This window comes from Bubalus bubalis, chromosome 4 (genome assembly GCF_019923935.1).
Source record: "Bubalus bubalis isolate 160015118507 breed Murrah chromosome 4, NDDB_SH_1, whole genome shotgun sequence".
NCBI classification, from domain to species: Eukaryota; Metazoa; Chordata; class Mammalia; order Artiodactyla; family Bovidae; genus Bubalus; species Bubalus bubalis.
This window is the reverse complement of record NC_059160.1, coordinates 4796502-4813393: the sequence shown is the minus strand read 5'-3', so window position 1 is coordinate 4813393 and position 16892 is coordinate 4796502. Positions and strand designations below refer to the sequence as shown.

The 16892-nt window shown below is 45.6% G+C and overlaps 1 protein-coding gene and 1 long non-coding RNA gene across 4 annotated transcripts; one reads left to right on the top strand and one right to left on the bottom strand.

Annotated features, from left to right (window-relative positions):
• Nucleotides 1-459: 459 nt before the first annotated feature.
• On the bottom strand, nt 460-6175 carry RTL6 (retrotransposon Gag like 6). Of its 3 annotated transcripts, XM_006063299.4 has the most exons (3): nt 5851-6175; nt 4554-5639; nt 460-2347 (listed from the first exon to the last, which is right to left on the bottom strand). In XM_006063299.4, the coding sequence occupies exon 2, from the start codon at nt 5310-5312 to the stop codon at nt 4593-4595; it is 720 nt and encodes a 239-aa protein (XP_006063361.3). In that variant the 5' UTR covers nt 5313-5639; nt 5851-6175; the 3' UTR covers nt 460-2347; nt 4554-4592. The 3 variants fall into 3 exon arrangements, with proteins under 3 accessions (XP_006063361.3, XP_044796719.2, XP_006063360.3); XM_044940784.2 differs by having other exon boundaries at nt 460-5335; XM_006063298.4 differs by having other exon boundaries at nt 460-5639; nt 5851-6174.
• On the top strand, nt 5844-14626 carry LOC102408335. Its single transcript, XR_327972.4, has 2 exons — nt 5844-5982; nt 14279-14626. It is a non-coding gene; the product is annotated as an uncharacterized LOC102408335 (long non-coding RNA).
• The last annotated feature ends 2266 nt before the right edge of the window (nt 14627-16892 follow it).

Below are 16892 nucleotides of genomic sequence, written 5' to 3'. Positions count from 1 at the left end.
GTTTTTTTAAAAACAGTTTTCTTTAAAATATGCTGTTTATGTGGTCAGGTAATGAATTTATCTTCTAGCATTTAGAAACATTCTCCATCTTAATTCGTGATATAGCAAATACTGATCAACAAAACCTACATTAGAAGCTCTCTGGGGTCCTGAAGGATTTTGAATGAGTGAAGGGATTCTGGGGCAGTCCTGGGTCTGTAAGTGCTTCGGTGGGGTCCCAGCACTCAGCACATCCATCCATGTAACAGTCCGACAAACGCTTATGGCGTACCTACTGTGTGTCCTAACACACCGTTACAGGTGCAGGGATACAGCCATGAACAAAAGGGACAAATACAAGCGCCTGCACTGTGTTAGTCTGGTGGGCACAGGGCCCAGTGAAGGGACAGACTGGCTATATATCAGGTTAAAATCTCAGTAATAAAAAGCCGGAAACACGTGCAGCGAGCACAACACACAACAGGTTAATATCTTTAATATGCAACGAGCTCATACAAACGTATCAAATGCCAGTAGGTAAGAGCGGAGGACACGACAACGCACAAAAGAAATACAACTGCTTAACGTGAAAGATGTTCTAGTTTGCCAGAAATTAAAAAAAAAAGAAATGCAAACTAAAATACAATGCTATTTTTCCATGACCAGATTAGCAAATATTTAACCAGGTGAGAACACTCAGTGCTGGCAAGATGGTAGATGGGCACATTTATCCTTGCTGGTGGCCGTGTAAATGGACACAAACATTTCTGGAAACTGTTTGTCAATAAGTAATCAGAGCCTCGAAGGTTCTCATATTCTTTAATTCCATCATCCCACCTCTGAGGATCTATCCTAAGGAAATAACTTGAATCGGGGAAAGCTTTACGCACAAAGATAGTCGTCGACTTCCAATGGTGAAAAATTAGTAAGAGCGTTGGTGATCAACCACTGGCACTGCCTGATGGTGGAGTACGCAGCCATTTCAAAATGATGAGAAAGTTGCCCGTGACATAAGTGAGAACAGCTACACAGGACCGTGTTACAGAAGGTAGCGTCCCAGTGCTAAAGAAGCGGAGGAACCATGACTGGGGTGAGGGGAGATTGCAAGGAGAGACACCAAAATGTTAAAATTGTACATCTTTCTACTCCATTTTCCAAAATTTCTATAATGTGTAGGTTGACTTTGATAATGATACGAACTAGTACGTGGTTACTTACGAGAAGGAGTCAGTGGTGCTGCAGCAAGGGGCTAGCAGTAGCCCCCGCCTCATCTACTGCATCTGTGCTGTGCCCGCCACACTCAACACGGGGACCCCACAACTACACCAGAGTCATTGGCTCTGTCCACCCGCGGTGGGTGATGGGATTTTCCTAAACCCCAGCCCTCTCCCCACACGGCCAAGCTTTCGTGCCTTCTCAAGTCCAGCTGTGTCTTCATCTCTAAGCCCCTGACCTAAGGCTTCTCAGGTAGAGGAGATCCAGGCTTCCCACTCCGGCTGCAAGATGGACAGAACCTCTGCTAAGTTCTCTCCCTCTTCCCGCCCAAACCCCAGCCCTGGAAGCTGGTTGGGGTGTGTGTGCTCTTACACACTCACAGGGCTGCTCCCTTAAAGTAATCTAAGCACCTACCCAGCTCTCCCCACATCTGTTCATTCTCCTCAAGGCCAGAATCGTGGTCCAGCATGTGGTTCTGTCCCTCTTGACAACAGCAGCTTGCGCATCAGCAAAGTCTTACCTGCATTTCACACGGCACTTTTGGGCTCTGTGTCACGACTCATTACATACTCACCTGGGACCAGGGACACGGGTCTTGGTTTTTTCCCAGAAGTCACCGAAATGCTCTGGGACATTAAGTTAATCCCAAGGTCGCACAATACAGCAGGCCAGAGGTCGCCCCTGCGAACTCTGATCTCAAATGGTGCCTGCTATACTATGAATCTTTCTTACCAGATGGGGCAACGTGGAGACCAAGGAACAGTCACAGGCAGTCTGAGTACCGTGGACACCGTGAAAACATAAACCTTTCCTTCACATGCAGTTAACACTACTAACTGCCTGGCCCTTTTATAAAGCAACATCTGTTCTCTTAAATTTAGAGAAATCATAACCCCCAAATATGTACAGAGCAGCTCTCCTCCGCCACTGCCTTCAACTTGAGCCTCTCAGCCATGTGTTCTTGCTCTGGGCTGCATGGAGCGTGGGTGTCCTCTCCAGCTGGGGACGAGGGTGTCTTCCACTAGAGCCACCTGGGGCTCCCACCGTGGGGCTTCTTCCAAATCCAACCCCAAGCCTCACATCCACTCCGGTTTCCGAGGTTGCAGGAGGCAATCAAGAAGGCCACGGACGTCCAACAGCACCAGTCCCCAACCTGTAACCGTGAGCACCAACGGCTTGCCACACCACCAAGCCAAGCGAAGCTGAGGCAGCAGCCAGGGCTGGGCACAAGGACCCACATGCAGAGGGCAGGCCTCAGCCTAGCGAGGTGCAGCGGCTGAAACAAGGCGCAGATGCGAATGCGGTAGAACTTCTGAATGCCACCTGGGAAGACCCCAAGGTTGGCAAGCAGTTCCTGCCCTGCTCTCGGGCTGGGTCTCCTGCCTTGGCTGGGCCAGGCCATGTGGAAACCTTCAAGGTGCCAGCTAGCCCTGCAGGCCCCCTCTCCTGTGGGTGCCACCATACCCCTTCAGCTGTGGGCACCTCTACTTGGCAGGCAGGCAAAAGAGAGCAGGAAGTGCAAGGGTCTGTGCACCCCCCACCGGAGAGCCCATGTCCCCCTGAAGAGTGGTCCCCCTGTGTCTCCCCCACTTCATGCTTAATGAGCACCATGGTCCCGCCTGAACAGTCTGGCCGGAATCTAGGGGGGTCTGAAGCCTATGTTCAGGCAGTGGTTCAGCAGGGCAATTGGGCTGACAGAGTTTACGATGAGGGGGTGGCAGTGGTCCGTGAACTCCAGCAGCCATGGAACCACCTTGACTTTGCAGGCAGTGGACTTTTAAGAACACAGTCACTCTCCCCAGCATCATCAAATTGTTCAGAAGGGCATGGGTCCCTAGGAGACAACCTCTGGAGGTCCCAAGATGCAGGCTTGTAGGGGGGAGCACAGAGGTTATCCTCCTGCAGTCAGGCCGGGACCAATAAACCCAGGGAAGGATGGCCCATTTCCCCACAGCCTGGGGGCAGGGCGTCATTGGTATCGAATAAGGCAGGAGCAACCCAGGTCAAAGGGCCTGGCCAAGCCTCGTCTAGAAAGTGACTCTGGGCGTCCCGGGGAGAAAGCACAAGGCCGCCCACCACTCGGAGGCACGGCTCTGTCTCTCGGACTCAGGACCCGAGCGCCAGCCCGGTGCTGTCGCCACCTTCGGACCTGGGCAGCCCACTGCTCTTTTCCTTTGCAAATGCCAGCACCGCCCCGGCTGCGGTCAGACAGGCAGACACCCCCTCGCCTTAAGGGCTCCGTGACGGGTCCAGGGGAGCTGGGGCTCCCAGCCCTGAGTCCAGGTTTTCTGGGACAGAGGCTAGATGTCTGATGGACAGCCCAGGCCTGGGGAGGGCATGCTACAGAGGCTTTGGAGACCTAGAGACCATGTGTGTGGCTCCAGGAGCTGAGGTGAAGGCCACATGCCCCTGCGTGGAGAAGGGAACTGGTCTCAAGCCAGACAGGCCCGCCTCCACGTGCGGGGGGCAGAGAGAAGAGGGGGCTGCACACCACCACTGACTCCCACGGGGCACCAGGGCAGCAGAGTGAGCCTCTCGAGTCCATCCCTCAGCCTGCCAGGGGGCCTCAGGCACAGATGGACACGTATGTGGAACTGCCCAGCCATTCCAGTCACAATGACCTTCTGAGCAGGCAAGTTCCAGATTCCCCGCAACCCTGGTGCTATCAAAACACTGGCAGCTAAAGCCAGGCACTGATGGGGGGTGGGTGCGGCCTCTGGAGCCGCTCCCAAGGCTGCACTGTCCATCTTCCCAGGGGCAGCAATGGGGCACAGTGACTGCCTACCCCTGTGCAGAGTGAAGCTGGCCCCCTGAGAACCCTGGAAACTCACTCCCGGCCGTGATCACTCGGACACTGACAGCAGAGATGAGGCCCCGACCTGCTACACTGGGCCCTGGAGAGGCTGGCAGCACGCCAGACTCCCCTCTCCAGGTCAAGCCACCTGCCTGGCCAAAGAGGCTTCTTTTTGGCACCAGCAAGCTCATCACCGAGAACAGGGCGATCAGGTGGGGAACTGCCCCAGGGCCTGCAGAGGGTGGGGGAGCTGCATCCGTGAACCTGGTCAGGCTGGGGAAAACGTCAGCCCAAATGGTCCCAAGTGTATTGTGAGTGAGACTAACCAAGCGGCAGAGCTGAGGCCACTAGAAGAGCTGGAATTGCAAGCAAGAGAAAGGAAACATGCAGTGGAGGTCCCAAGCGAGTACGTGATGCCAGGAAGCAAGGTGGGTCACAGGGCGCCCCAGAGTGATGACAGGAGATGTCCTCATGGAGCAGGTCTACAGAGGCAGGAAGGGACGTCTTCAAACAAAGTGATGCTGTGGTATGGACATTTCTTCTACGCAGCAAAGGGGTATGCTACCTGGATGGCTGCAGATGCGACCAGGATGATGGCCGATTCCTAAAGGTTCCGAGCTCGGGTGGGCAGGGCCGGGGCTGGACTGGTCCCACTGGAGGCTGGGTGCACCGGGCAGGGCGCTGTGCCGGTGGCGGCCAGCTGGCGGCAGAGGGTCTGCCGTTCCCGCATGGCTCGATTGGAGGCCGAAGTTTTTCTGATCTGCGCGCGCCGGGCATGCCGCAGCGGAGACTTGTAGGTTCTCCGCAACTCGGCCAGGAATCCCTGATAGTTGTTTCGTAAGGGGCTGTCCGGTTGCATGTGGGGGATCGCCCACTTCTCCGCCTCCCCGGTGAGCCGGGACACGAGGAACGCCACTCGTTCGGCCTCCCCGGGGAAGCGGGAGGCCTGGAAGATCATGAATCTGTCCATCTGCATCAAGAAGCCCGCCAGCTGGCCGGGGTCTCCGGAAAAGGGCTCGGGCAGAGAGGTCGGAGGTGTGGTCATCGGTCGGGTCCCATTGGAGGTAATGGCCGAGATTGGTGGGGTGATCTGCAGCGCCCCGGGAATCCGAGCCCGGGTGCGCAACAGGGTCAGCTCCGCCATCACGCTCTCCAGCATGTTGGTGAGGTTGGCCTTCTCTGCGCGAAGGGTCGAGGCCTCGCGCCTGAGCGCGGAGTTGGTGAGGCGCAGCGAGGTCAGGGTGTCGATGACGTCGTCCATGGGGGCACTAGGAGAAGCTGCAGAGGCTGGGGTTTCAGCTTTTGAGGTCTGGGGTTGGACCATGTTGGCCAGAGGTCAGTGAAAGGCTGAGATTGACAAAAGTGGAGAAGGTGGTGGTGACGGGGGGGGGGTTGGGGTTGGGTTTGGGTAACCCAGAACCTGAGCACCTGTGATGCTAAAATTGGGTAGACCCAGAGAGCAATCGGGTTAAGGGTGGGGGTTCAAGACTCAAGCGTGGCCGAGAAGACCCAACAAGAGGGGCAGGGCAGACGGACCCAGAGATGCGCACAGCCCCGGGCCAGGCAGGGGGTGCAGGCCCTCGCGGATCCCGAGCTCCGGATGTCGCTCCTGAGTCGCCGCGCTCACAAGGCCACAGTGGGCTGCAGGGCCCTGAAGGATGAAAACACGGTTTAAAAAAAAAAAGATTTCGACTGCGGAAAGGGGGTTCGAAGGGAGGGAGTCGGCGTGGGAGGGGCAAAGGGCGGGCGGCGAGGAGGGCGCCCCCCCGCCAGAGGACCGGCGCCCACATGGGTCAGAACAAAGGGAAGAAGCTCTCGCGGCGGCGGCGCCGGGGGGCCGAGGGCGGGCGGCGGGCGCCTACCTGGGTCTCCGCGGCTTCCTCCGCGGCTCCGTCTGCCCGGGCCGGCCGCCACCAAGATGGCCCGATGGCCGGGATGCGGGCTGGCCGATGAGTCACGGCGGCGGCAGCCCGCCGGAACTGCTTCCCGGTCAGGTCAGGTCGAGGCGGCGGCGGGAGGCGGGCGCGGGCAGCTTCTGGCGGGAGCACGAGCCAGGCTGGGACCGAGACCCCGGTCGTGGCGCGGGCGGGGAGCGGGCACCACGGAGGTGTGGGCGGCAGGCGGGCCTAGCGAGGTTCCCGCTGGTTGCCATGGAGACCACCAGCTCCCGCGCGGCCCAGGTCCCGCCCCGGAAGTGACGTACAGGCCCATGCCTTTCCTCAGTAGCCAATCAGTGATGAGTGTGGTTACTGACGTTTTGTTATTAGAAGCGGTGTCTTCCTTTGAAATTCTACCTAAGACTGCTAGTAAAGCTGTGTGTGCCTAGGTTGTATTTATTCTTTTAAATGAAGCTTGCTTTTCATATATATATTCTTTTAATTCAGCCGAGAGTTTTGATGAATTTATTGTTCCTAACGTGTAGCCAGGTAAAAAGTAAATGATATGCACCAATGAAGTACATTGTTCTGTTGACTTTTATATAAAAAAGTGGCTGCTATTTTTGGAGTGATGAAACAGCGCTTTTGGACAAATTTGTACTTGCCTTTCGTTTTGTACTAACTTCAAGAAAATTTAGTGTAGTATAGATCCATTGTAGAAAATTTTGATATCAAAGAAGTCTTTTGAAAAAGTTTATATCTCTCTGAGTCCCTCCACCTGAGAGAAGAAATAGTAATATTTTTGTAGTTCCATCGAATCATTTTCTAAGATGTAGTATATTATAAAATATTAGTAATTATTATGTCTTTTGAACTGTTTTGTGACCTTAATAGCACACTGAATTTTGAACACTGTTCATTAAAAAGCATAGTTTTCAACTACTGCCTATGTTCCAATGAAACCGCCTACCCAGTTTATTTAATAGACCCCTTTTTGAGAGCTCTCGATCTTATTTTCCATGTGGAAGTTTTATAAACCACACATGTATGCGAACCCCAGCCATTTTCTCTGCCAGCTTCACCAGGGTAATTGTCAAGGAAAGACAATACCGGGCCAAAGTGGATGAGCTATTTGATTCACTTCGCTGGATGCCTTTGGGGCTTCCCACATGGCACTAGTGGTAAAGAACACGCCTGCCAAAGCAGGAGACATAAGAGATGCGGATTCCATCTGTTGAGTCGGGAAGATCCCCTGGAGGAGTGCATGGCAGTATTCTTACCTGGAGAATCCTATGAACAGAGGAGCCTGACAGGTTACAGTCAATGGGCTCAAAAAGAGTCAGACACGACTGAAGCAACTTGGCACACACGATGTATGCTTTTCCCACTTGACCTTACTGTTGTTCAGTCACTCAGTTGTGTCCCACTCTTTGCAACCCTATGGACAACAGCATGCTAGGCTTCCCTGTCCTTCACCATCTCCTGGAGTTTGCTCAAACTTATGTCCATTGAGTCAGTGATGCCATCCAACCATTTCATCCTCTGTCATCCCCTGCTTCTCCTGCCTTCGATCTTTCCCAGCATCAGGGTCTTTTCCAATGAGTCAGCTGTTCCCATCAAGTTGCTGAAGTATTGGAGCTTCAGCTTCAGCATCAGTCCTTTCAATGAGTATTCAGGACTGATTTCCTTTAGAATTGACTGGTTTGATCTCCTTGCTGTCCAAGGGACTCTCAAGAGTCTTTTCCAACACCACGGTTCAAAAGCATCATTTCTTTGGTCCTCAACCTTTTTTATTGTCTAACTCTCAGATCCATACATGACTACTGGAAAAACCATAGCTTTGACTAGAGGGACTTTTGTTGGCAAAATAATGTCTCTGCTTTTTAATATGCTGTCTAGGTTTGTCAAGAAGCAAGCGGCTTTTAATTTCATGGCTGGAGTCACCATCTGCAGTGATTTTGGACTCCAAGAAAATAAAGTCTGTCGCTGTTTCCATTGTTTCCCCATCTATTTGCCGTGAAGTGATGGGACCAGATGTCTTGGTCTTAGTTTTTTGAATGTTGAGTACTGAGCTGATTCTAAATGGTCAATTCAAGGCTGGAGCATGGATGGAGAGAAAAGACACCCACCATGCTAGTCTTTCGAAGACATCGTCTTCAAGGAGGCTAAACAACTGGCAGCCACTTGCACGCTTTGGCAGACCTGGGGCAAAGTCAGCTTCACTCATATCTTTACAGTTTATGCTTCTATAAAACAGGAATTGAGACATGATGGTGTCCATACTCAGTAAGGATAGTCTAGCTGTGCCCACAACTGTGTACCCCAGGGTGACAAAAGGTGCATTTTTGTGACCAGCTGAAAGTGTCTAGGACATAAAGTAAGGGGAGAAAGTAAGGACACAGTGTTTCCTTAAACTGCTTCTGTGAACTCTCCCACATCACATGCAGGCAGGAGCTGTGCTCAGCCTGACTGAGGTCAGTGATTTCAAATGCAGAAATTATCCTGTGCCTCTTTACCACCCCCTACTTTTTCCAAACACACAGAGGAATCCACTCCTGTGAGTCACCCCAGCAGTTTCTCTGCCCTCAGTGCTTGGGTTGCACCTCCCCAGGTTACAGGATGCTGTGCATATGAGTGAAGTGTCGGCTATACTTCCAGGTGTGGCTGACACCATCCATCTTAAATTCTCAGGTGCATTGAAAATAAGGTGCACCCTGATTTGAGAAATGACCAAACATGAACTCCAAGGAATATATCATTTATTTGTATTTCGTCTATTTAAAATAGGACATAAAGTGGCATTGAATAAATAGAGATAAATAAAATGAAAATAAATATTAAAATAAGACAAACAAGCAGAGCATTTGACTTCAGATCCATATAATACTATGACTCATGCTCTGAGATGCTGCTCTCTATCGCAAACACAGAATGACAATAAACTATACAGTAAGAGTATTGAGAGGATCTAGATGGCCTCAAAAACAATCTAAACTCCACCATAGTCCAGAAACACAAACTGCTGAGAACTGGCAAAGCCATGGGCCAGCTGGGCTCTGAATCCCAAGGCATAAGGGGGACACAAAGCTGGTAACAGAGCCAGTGTTACGATTTGAATAAAGGGGAGAGAGGGACCACCCCTCTGTCAAAGGGGAGTCTGAAATATCTGCTTCAGCCGTTTCACGGGCCAACACCTTCTATGAAAGTATGGCCCTGGAGCTGGGGAGAACAGCCAATATCATTACTTTCATTGATTGACAAGGAGACCCCAGAGGGGCAGGAATTGTGAACCACCAATATAAAACACATTTCTGTACTGCAGACCAGGTATCATTGGAGTGGCCCCAAACTGCTTGACCATGGAGACAAGGGGCTCCTCAGAAGGAAAAGCGTTGAGTACACAAAGAGGGAATGAAAATGAAAGATACCCTTTTACCCAAAATTCAGCCTTAAAGTCAAAACTCTGAAGTCCATGAAGACATCTAATGCTAAGAATAATAGCCACCAAGAATCAATAATCATAATATGAATTGACTCCAGAGGAATTTAAAATAATAGAATAGTCTGGGGGAAAAAAAAGACTTTAAATAAGCATATTTAGGCTCTTCAATGAGAATAACGAAGGAATAACATTTGTGAAAAGAACAGACACTGAGAGTTGGGGAAGGTAGAAATGTAACAAGATGAGGTGGCTATGATAAAGTACCTTTTTAAAAGAAATATAGTTAATTTCCATTTCTGGGGAGATGGAGTTCATTCACCCTTCTTTATTCTTTCAGCAAAACACAACTGAAAACAGTTTTTTTTTTAAAGTCAAAAAGGTGGAGAGAAAAAGGCAGATTTGCTCTGTTGCTCAGGACCCAAGCAATGACACAATAGTGGACTCTTTGAGTATTCTACTGCATTGTATATCTCAGATTTACAATTAAAGAAGCTAGCAATCTGGACATGCCAGACAAAGAACAAAAACAAAAAAAGAAAGTTCCTCCAAAAAGCCTGTTCTTTCAAGCCAAAGGATGAGGAAACAGACAGCCTATGAAGATGGAATACTTTAAGACAATAACCACTCTATGCCAGCCAAATGCTCCAGCAAAAACAGTGGCCCCACCACCACTCATGCCAGCAAAGTTTAAGTGAGGGACCTAGACTTACCTTTGCCAGCTAAAATTAGGTTCCTCACTCCACACCCTGGCAGGGATAGTATCAGAATTTGATGGCATACATTAATCTGCACATCCAAGAAGCTCAACAGATTCCAAGCAGGGTACACACAACCACCAAGACGCATGGTCATCACACTCTTGAAAGTTAAAGAGAGAACTTCGAATGCAGCAAGAGAGAACAAAGTGACTCTATATAAGTGTCATCAATAAATTTCTCTTCAGAAATCATGGGAACCAGAAGGCAATGGGAAGAGAGATTCAAAGTGCTGAAAGAAAAGGTCTATCAACAAAGAATTCTATACCCAATGAAACTACCTTTCAAAACTGTAGGGGAAATTAAGACATTCTCAGGGAAATAAAACTAAAGAGAATTCATCACTAGCAGACCTATCCTACCGCAATAATAAAGACAGAACCTTCAGACTAAATCTAAAGGGCATTTGACAGTAACTGGAATTCACATGAAAGATAACAAATCCAAGTAAAGATACCAACATAGGTAAATAAAGAAGACTATGAGTTTATTTTTGTTTATAATTCTTTTTTTTTCTCCTGTATTATTTGAAATACAACTGCATAAAACAACAATTATAAATAATGTTAAAGAGCATACAGTATAGTAAAAATGTATTTTGCATAAGATCATGGCATCTGGTCCCATCACTTCATGGGAATTCGATGGGGAAACAGTGTCAGACTTTATTTTTTAGGGCTCCAAAATCACTGCAGATGGTGATTACAGCCATGAAATTAAAAGACGCTTACTCCTTGGAAAGAAAGTTATGACCAACCTAGACAGCATATTCAAAAGCAGAGACATTACTTTGCCAACAAAGGTCCGTCTAGTCAAGGCTATGGTTTTTCCAGTAGTCATGTATGGATGTGAGAGTTGGACTATGAAGAAAGCTGAGCACCGAAGAAATGATGCTTTTGATCTGTGGTGTTGGAGAAGACTCTTGAGAGTCCGTTGGACTGCAAGGAGCTCCAACCAGTCCATTCTGAAGGAGATCCGCCCTGGGTGTTCTTTGGAAGGAATGATGCTAAAACTGAAACTCCAGTACTTTGACCACCTCATGTGAAGAGTTGACTCATTGGAAAAGACTCTGATGCTGGGAGGGATTGGGGGCAGGAGGAGAAGGGGATGACAGAGGATGAGATGGCTGGATGGCATCACTGACTCGATGGATGTGAGTCTGAGTGAACTCTGGGAGTTGGTGATGGACAGGGAGGCCTGGCGTGCTGCGATTCATGGGGTCACAAAGAGTCAGACACGACTGAGCAACTGAACTGAACTGAGTAGCACAAAGGAGATCAGGAGGAGAAAGAGCTACTTAGGAGCAACGTTTTCAAAACTATTTAAATTAAGTTGGTACTAATCCAAACTAGATTTTGATAAGTTAGGATGTTAATTGTAATCCTCAAGGCAAACATTAAGAATTCAAAAAATATGTGAAAGAGAAGACAAGGGAATTAGTATAGTAGAAAATATCTATTTTATATGAAAGAAGGGGGTAATGGAAAAATAGAGGAACAAAAAATAGGGCATATAGAAAAAAAAACAAAATGACAGGTATAAATCCTATGTTATCAGTAATACATTAAATGTAAATGGATTAAGTATTCCAATAAAAGGTCAAGATTGGCGAAGTGGATTGTTTTAAATGACCTAATTTGATATTATCCACAAGAGATACACTTCAGATTCAAGGACACAAACAAGTTGAATAAAAGAATGAAAACTGATATGCCATTCATAGTAACCAAAAGAGAACTGGAATGGCTGTACGAACATCAGACAACACAAATTTTAAGACAAAAAATTATTACTGGAGAAAGAGGATACCTTGTAATGATAAAAGGATCTATTCCTTAAGACAATTATGAACATATATGCACCTGACCACAGAGCCTTCAAAAATCGATATTTAGCTATAAAACTATAGTAATCAAGATTGAATGACCTGGTATAGTTCAAATGAACAGAATTGAAAGATCAGAAAGAAATCCTAACATTTACAGTCAATTTATTATATATCAAAGAGGGTGATAAAACAATTTAATGACCAAAGAATAGTGTTTTGTGAGACTGTGTATTTATAGCAAAGAATGAATTTAGACCTCCTACCTCACAACTTATACAAAAATTAACCCAGATGGATCAAAGACCTAAATGTAAGAGCTAAAATTGTAAAGCTCTTAGAGGAAAACTTGGGAGTTTTCTTTCTGAGCATAGGTTGAGAATTTTCTTAGATATGACACCAAAGTAGAAGTTGACAGAAGGAAAAAAGTAGATAAATTGAACTTTATAGCCCTGTCGCTAAGTCGTGTCCAACTCTTTGGGACCCCATGGACTGTAACCTACCAGGCTCCTCTGTCCATGGGATTTTCCAGGCAATAGTACTGGAGTAGATTGCCATTTCCTTCTCCAGGGGATCTTCCCAACCCAGGGATCAAACCCAGGTCTCCCGCATTGTAGACAGACGCTTTACCGTCTGAGCCACCAGGGAAGTCCTTTACCAAAGCTTAAAACTTTTCTGTTTCAAAAGACACTAGCAAAAAAGTGAAAAGATAGCCTATAGAAGGGAAGAAAATGTTTGCAAATCATATATCTGATAAAGGTCTAATAATCCAGAATATATAATGAATTCTCATAACTCAAGAAAGACAACCCAGTTTGGTTTTTTTTTTAATGGAAAAAGTATTTGAATAGCCCTTTCATGGATCACAGCCTTGTAGTGGCAATAGGGCTTGCATAACTCAGTGAAGCTATGAGCCATGTCCTGCAGGACCACCCAAGACAGACAGGTCATAGTGGAGCGGTCTGACAAAATATGGTCCACTGGAGGAGGGAATGGCAAACCAACTCCAGTATTCTTGCTGTGAGAACCTGAAAAAGGCTTAGTGCCAGAGAATCAGTGCTTTTGGAATGTGGTGCTGGAGAAGACTCTTGAAAGTCCCTTGAACTGTAAGGAGATTAAACCAGTCCATCCTAAAGGAGATCAACCCTGAATATTCATTGGAAGGACTGAAGCTGAAGCTCCAATACTTTGGCCACCTGACATGAAGCGCCAACTCATTGGAAAAAACCCTGATGCTGGGAAAGATTGAAGGCGAGAGGGGAAGGGGGCAGCAGAGGATAAGATGGTTAGATAGCGTCAGTGACCAATGGACATGAATTTGAGCAAACTCCAGGAGATAGTGAAGAACAGGTAAGCCTAGCATGCTGTAGTCCGTGGGCTCACAAAGAGTCAGACGCAACTTAGCAACTGAACGATAACAAGAACAACAAATTTAAGTAGACATTTCTCTAAAGAATGGAGAAGGAAATGGCACCCCACTCCAGTACTCTTGTCTGGAAAATCCCATGGATGGAGAAGCATGGTAGGCTACAGTCCATGGGGTCACAAAGAGTCGGACACGACTGAGTGACTTCATTTTCTCTTTCACTTTCTTTCTCTAAAGAAAGGGTCCATAAACCATGAAAAAATACTAAACATTATTAACCTTTAAAAAAAATCATTAGCTCTTAAAAAAAAACATTATTCTTTAAGAAAATGCAAATCAGAACCACAATGAGATATCACTCTACACACCCGAGTATTGCTATAATCTAAAAGATAGACAATAACAAATGTTGGTGAAGATGTGGAAAAAGTGGAACTCTCATGCATTGCTGGTGGGAATGTAAAATGTTGCAGCTACTATGAAACAGTCTAACAGGTTCTCAAAGCCTTAAACATAGAGTTTCTATATAACTCATCAATTATGCATAATGCCCAAGACAATTGTCAACATGTGTCTCCATGAACATTTGTACATGAATGTTCACAGAAGCATTATTCATAAAAGAGAAAAAAAAGAACCAACCCACATGTTCACCAGTTGATGAGTGGATCAGCAAAATGTGTTATCACAGCACAATGGAGTATCCGTCAGTCATAAAATGGAGAGAAAAAACTCTTGTCCCCCAGTGCCGTGAGAGGTTGGTTCCAGGACCCACTGATACCAAAAATCTGTGGGTGCTCAAGTCCCTTATATAAAATGGCATAGTATTTGTACATAACTTATGTACATCCTCCTATATACTTTAAATCATCTCTAGAGTCTTATAATACCTAATACCAAATAAATGTTATATAACTAGTCATGGATACAATGTAAATACTATCTAAATAGCTACCATACACAGAATTAAAGATTTGCTTTGGGAAATTTTATGAAATTATTTTTCAAATATTTTTGATCCACAGCTGGTTGAATCTACAAATGCGGAACCCGTGGACACGGAGGTCTGATTCTGCTGATATGTGCCACCATACTGATGAACCTTGAAAGCATTATGAGAAGCGGAAGAAGTGAGACAGAAGAGCTATATATTGTGTGATTTTATTTGTATGAAATGTCCTCAGTACACAAACCCAGAGAGACAGGGGAGAGTCCTGGTTTCCAGGGTCTGGGGAGAAGAAAAATAGCAGTGACTGCTGATCAGGGGACAGAATTTCTTTTGTGGGGTGATGAAAATGCTGGGGTCAATGCTGATGATTGCACGACCTTGTGAGTATACTAAAACCCACTAAATTATATACTTTTTAAAGGAGTTTTTTGTTTGGTTTTAAATTTTTATTTATTCGACTGTGTTGGGTCTTAGCTGGGATCTTTGTTGCGTCATGCGGGATCTTTTTCATGCAATGCACGAATTATTTGCTGCATGGGCTCCGGAGCATATGTAGGTGTAACACACGGGCTTGGTTGCTCCACAGCATGAGGGGTCTTATTTCCCCAACCAGGGATCAAACCCACGTCCCCTGCGCTGCAAGGCATACTCTTTATCATTGGACCACCAGGGAAGTCCTCTAGAAGGGAATTTTATAGTATGTGAATTATGTCTATTAAAAAAAAAGAACCAACTGACATTCATGATCAAAACTCAAAGAACAATGAACACAGAGGGGAACTTCCTCAACTTGATAGAGAATTTCTACAAAAACTCAATAGCTAATTTTAGACTTAATGTTCAAGACCGAGAGCTTTTCCCTCAAGCATGGAAACAGAGCCAGGATGTTCCCTCTCACTATTTTTATTCAACAAAGTGCTGGGAGTTCTAGCCCAAGAAATGAGGAGAGGAAAAAAGAAAATAAAAGACATTCAGATTGGAAAGAAAGAAATAAAGCTGTCTTTACTTACAATTGGCGTGATGGTCTACATAGAAAATGCTAAAGCATTTAACAAAAACAACAATAACAACCTTTTAGAAAACAAAGTGAATTCAGCAAGTTCACAAGATACAAAGTGAATATACAAAAATCAATTGTATTTTGTACTAGCAATGGACACAAGGACAGTAAAATAAAAAATACCATGTATAATCACTCAAAAAACATGCAGATGTGTGTCTAACAAGATAAGTACAGGTTTTGTTTGCAGAAAGCAACAAAATAGTGATAAAAGAAAATTTTAAAGATTTAAACAGAGAAAGAGACACACTATGAAAAGATTTAGAAAAATCAACACAGTAAAGATGTTGATTCTCCCCAATTGATTTGCAGGTTTAACACAGCATCTATCAAAGCCCAAGGAAGATTTTTTTGTAGATATATAGGTTGTTTTAAAATATATATTTAAAGGCAAAGGAACTCACTAAAGGAAATAGCTAAAACAATTTTGAAAAATAATAAAGTGAAAGATATCAGTCTACCTGATTTTAAGACATAATATAACTACAGTAATTAAGACTGTATTATCTTGGTGGAGGAATAGACACATAGATCAATGGAATAGAACTGAGAACCCAGAAACAGACTCTTCAAAATATGTCCAAATGATTTTTGACAAAGATGCAGAAGCAACCCAATGGAGGAAAGACAGTCTTTTCAACAAATAGTGATGGAGTAATTGAACATTCATTGGTTCAAAAAAAAAGAAAGAAACTTAATCTAAGTCTCACATCTTAATTATCTTGAAATGGAACACAGACAAATTAAACTATAAAACTTTAAATAGATGAAGTCTTTATAGTGTAGGGTAAGGCAAAGAAATCTTAGATTTGACAACAAAAGCTTGATTCATAAAAGGACAAATTGATAAACTGAGCTCCATTAAAATTTAAAATTATGCTCTGTGAAAGACTGTGTTAAGAATATGAAAATACAAGCTAGAGATTGGGAGAAGATGGTCTACAAAAGACTAGTATCTAAAATATTCAAAGACTTCTCAAAACCCAACAGTAAACCAACAAACAACCCGATTAGAAAATGAGCTAAATTGGATAAAGAGGCATCTCACCCAAGAGGCTATACAGATGGCAGATAAACCCATGAAAAAATATTTACCATCATTAGCCACTAGGGAAACGAAAATCAAAACCACAAATAGATTCCACTACACACATATGTGTATGGCTAAAATAAAAATAATGACAACGCAAATGCCAGCGAGGATGCAGAGAAACTGGGTACATTCCTGATGGGAATGCGAAGTGGTCCACCACGCGGGAAATCAGTGTGAGAGTTTCTTTTCAAAACTAAGAGTTCAATGACTGTACAACCCAGAGATTGCATGGCAGACATTCATCTCAGAAAAATAAAAATGTAAGGAGGTATTGGGGTGGAAGGGAAGTGGGTGTGGCTATCTTCTGTATCTTGACTCTATCAAGATCAGTATCCTGACTGTCATGTTGCATCATGGGTTTGCAAGTTGCTACTGTTGGGGGAGCAGAGCAAAGGATGCATGCGTCTGTCTCTATTATTTATTATAAATGCATGTGAAGGGGTTTTTCTGGGGAGGACATCACTGAGAGTTGAGGGGACCTTTTCCATACCTTCCAGTAGAATGTCCAGCTGGCCCTGAATGTGATCTTGGAGTTTT

Excerpts from the sequence above, each read along its gene's own strand:
- RTL6 (XM_006063299.4), bottom strand. The coding sequence starts at position 5,312 with ATGGTCCAACCCCAGACCTCAAAAGCTGAAACCCCAGCCTCTGCAGCT.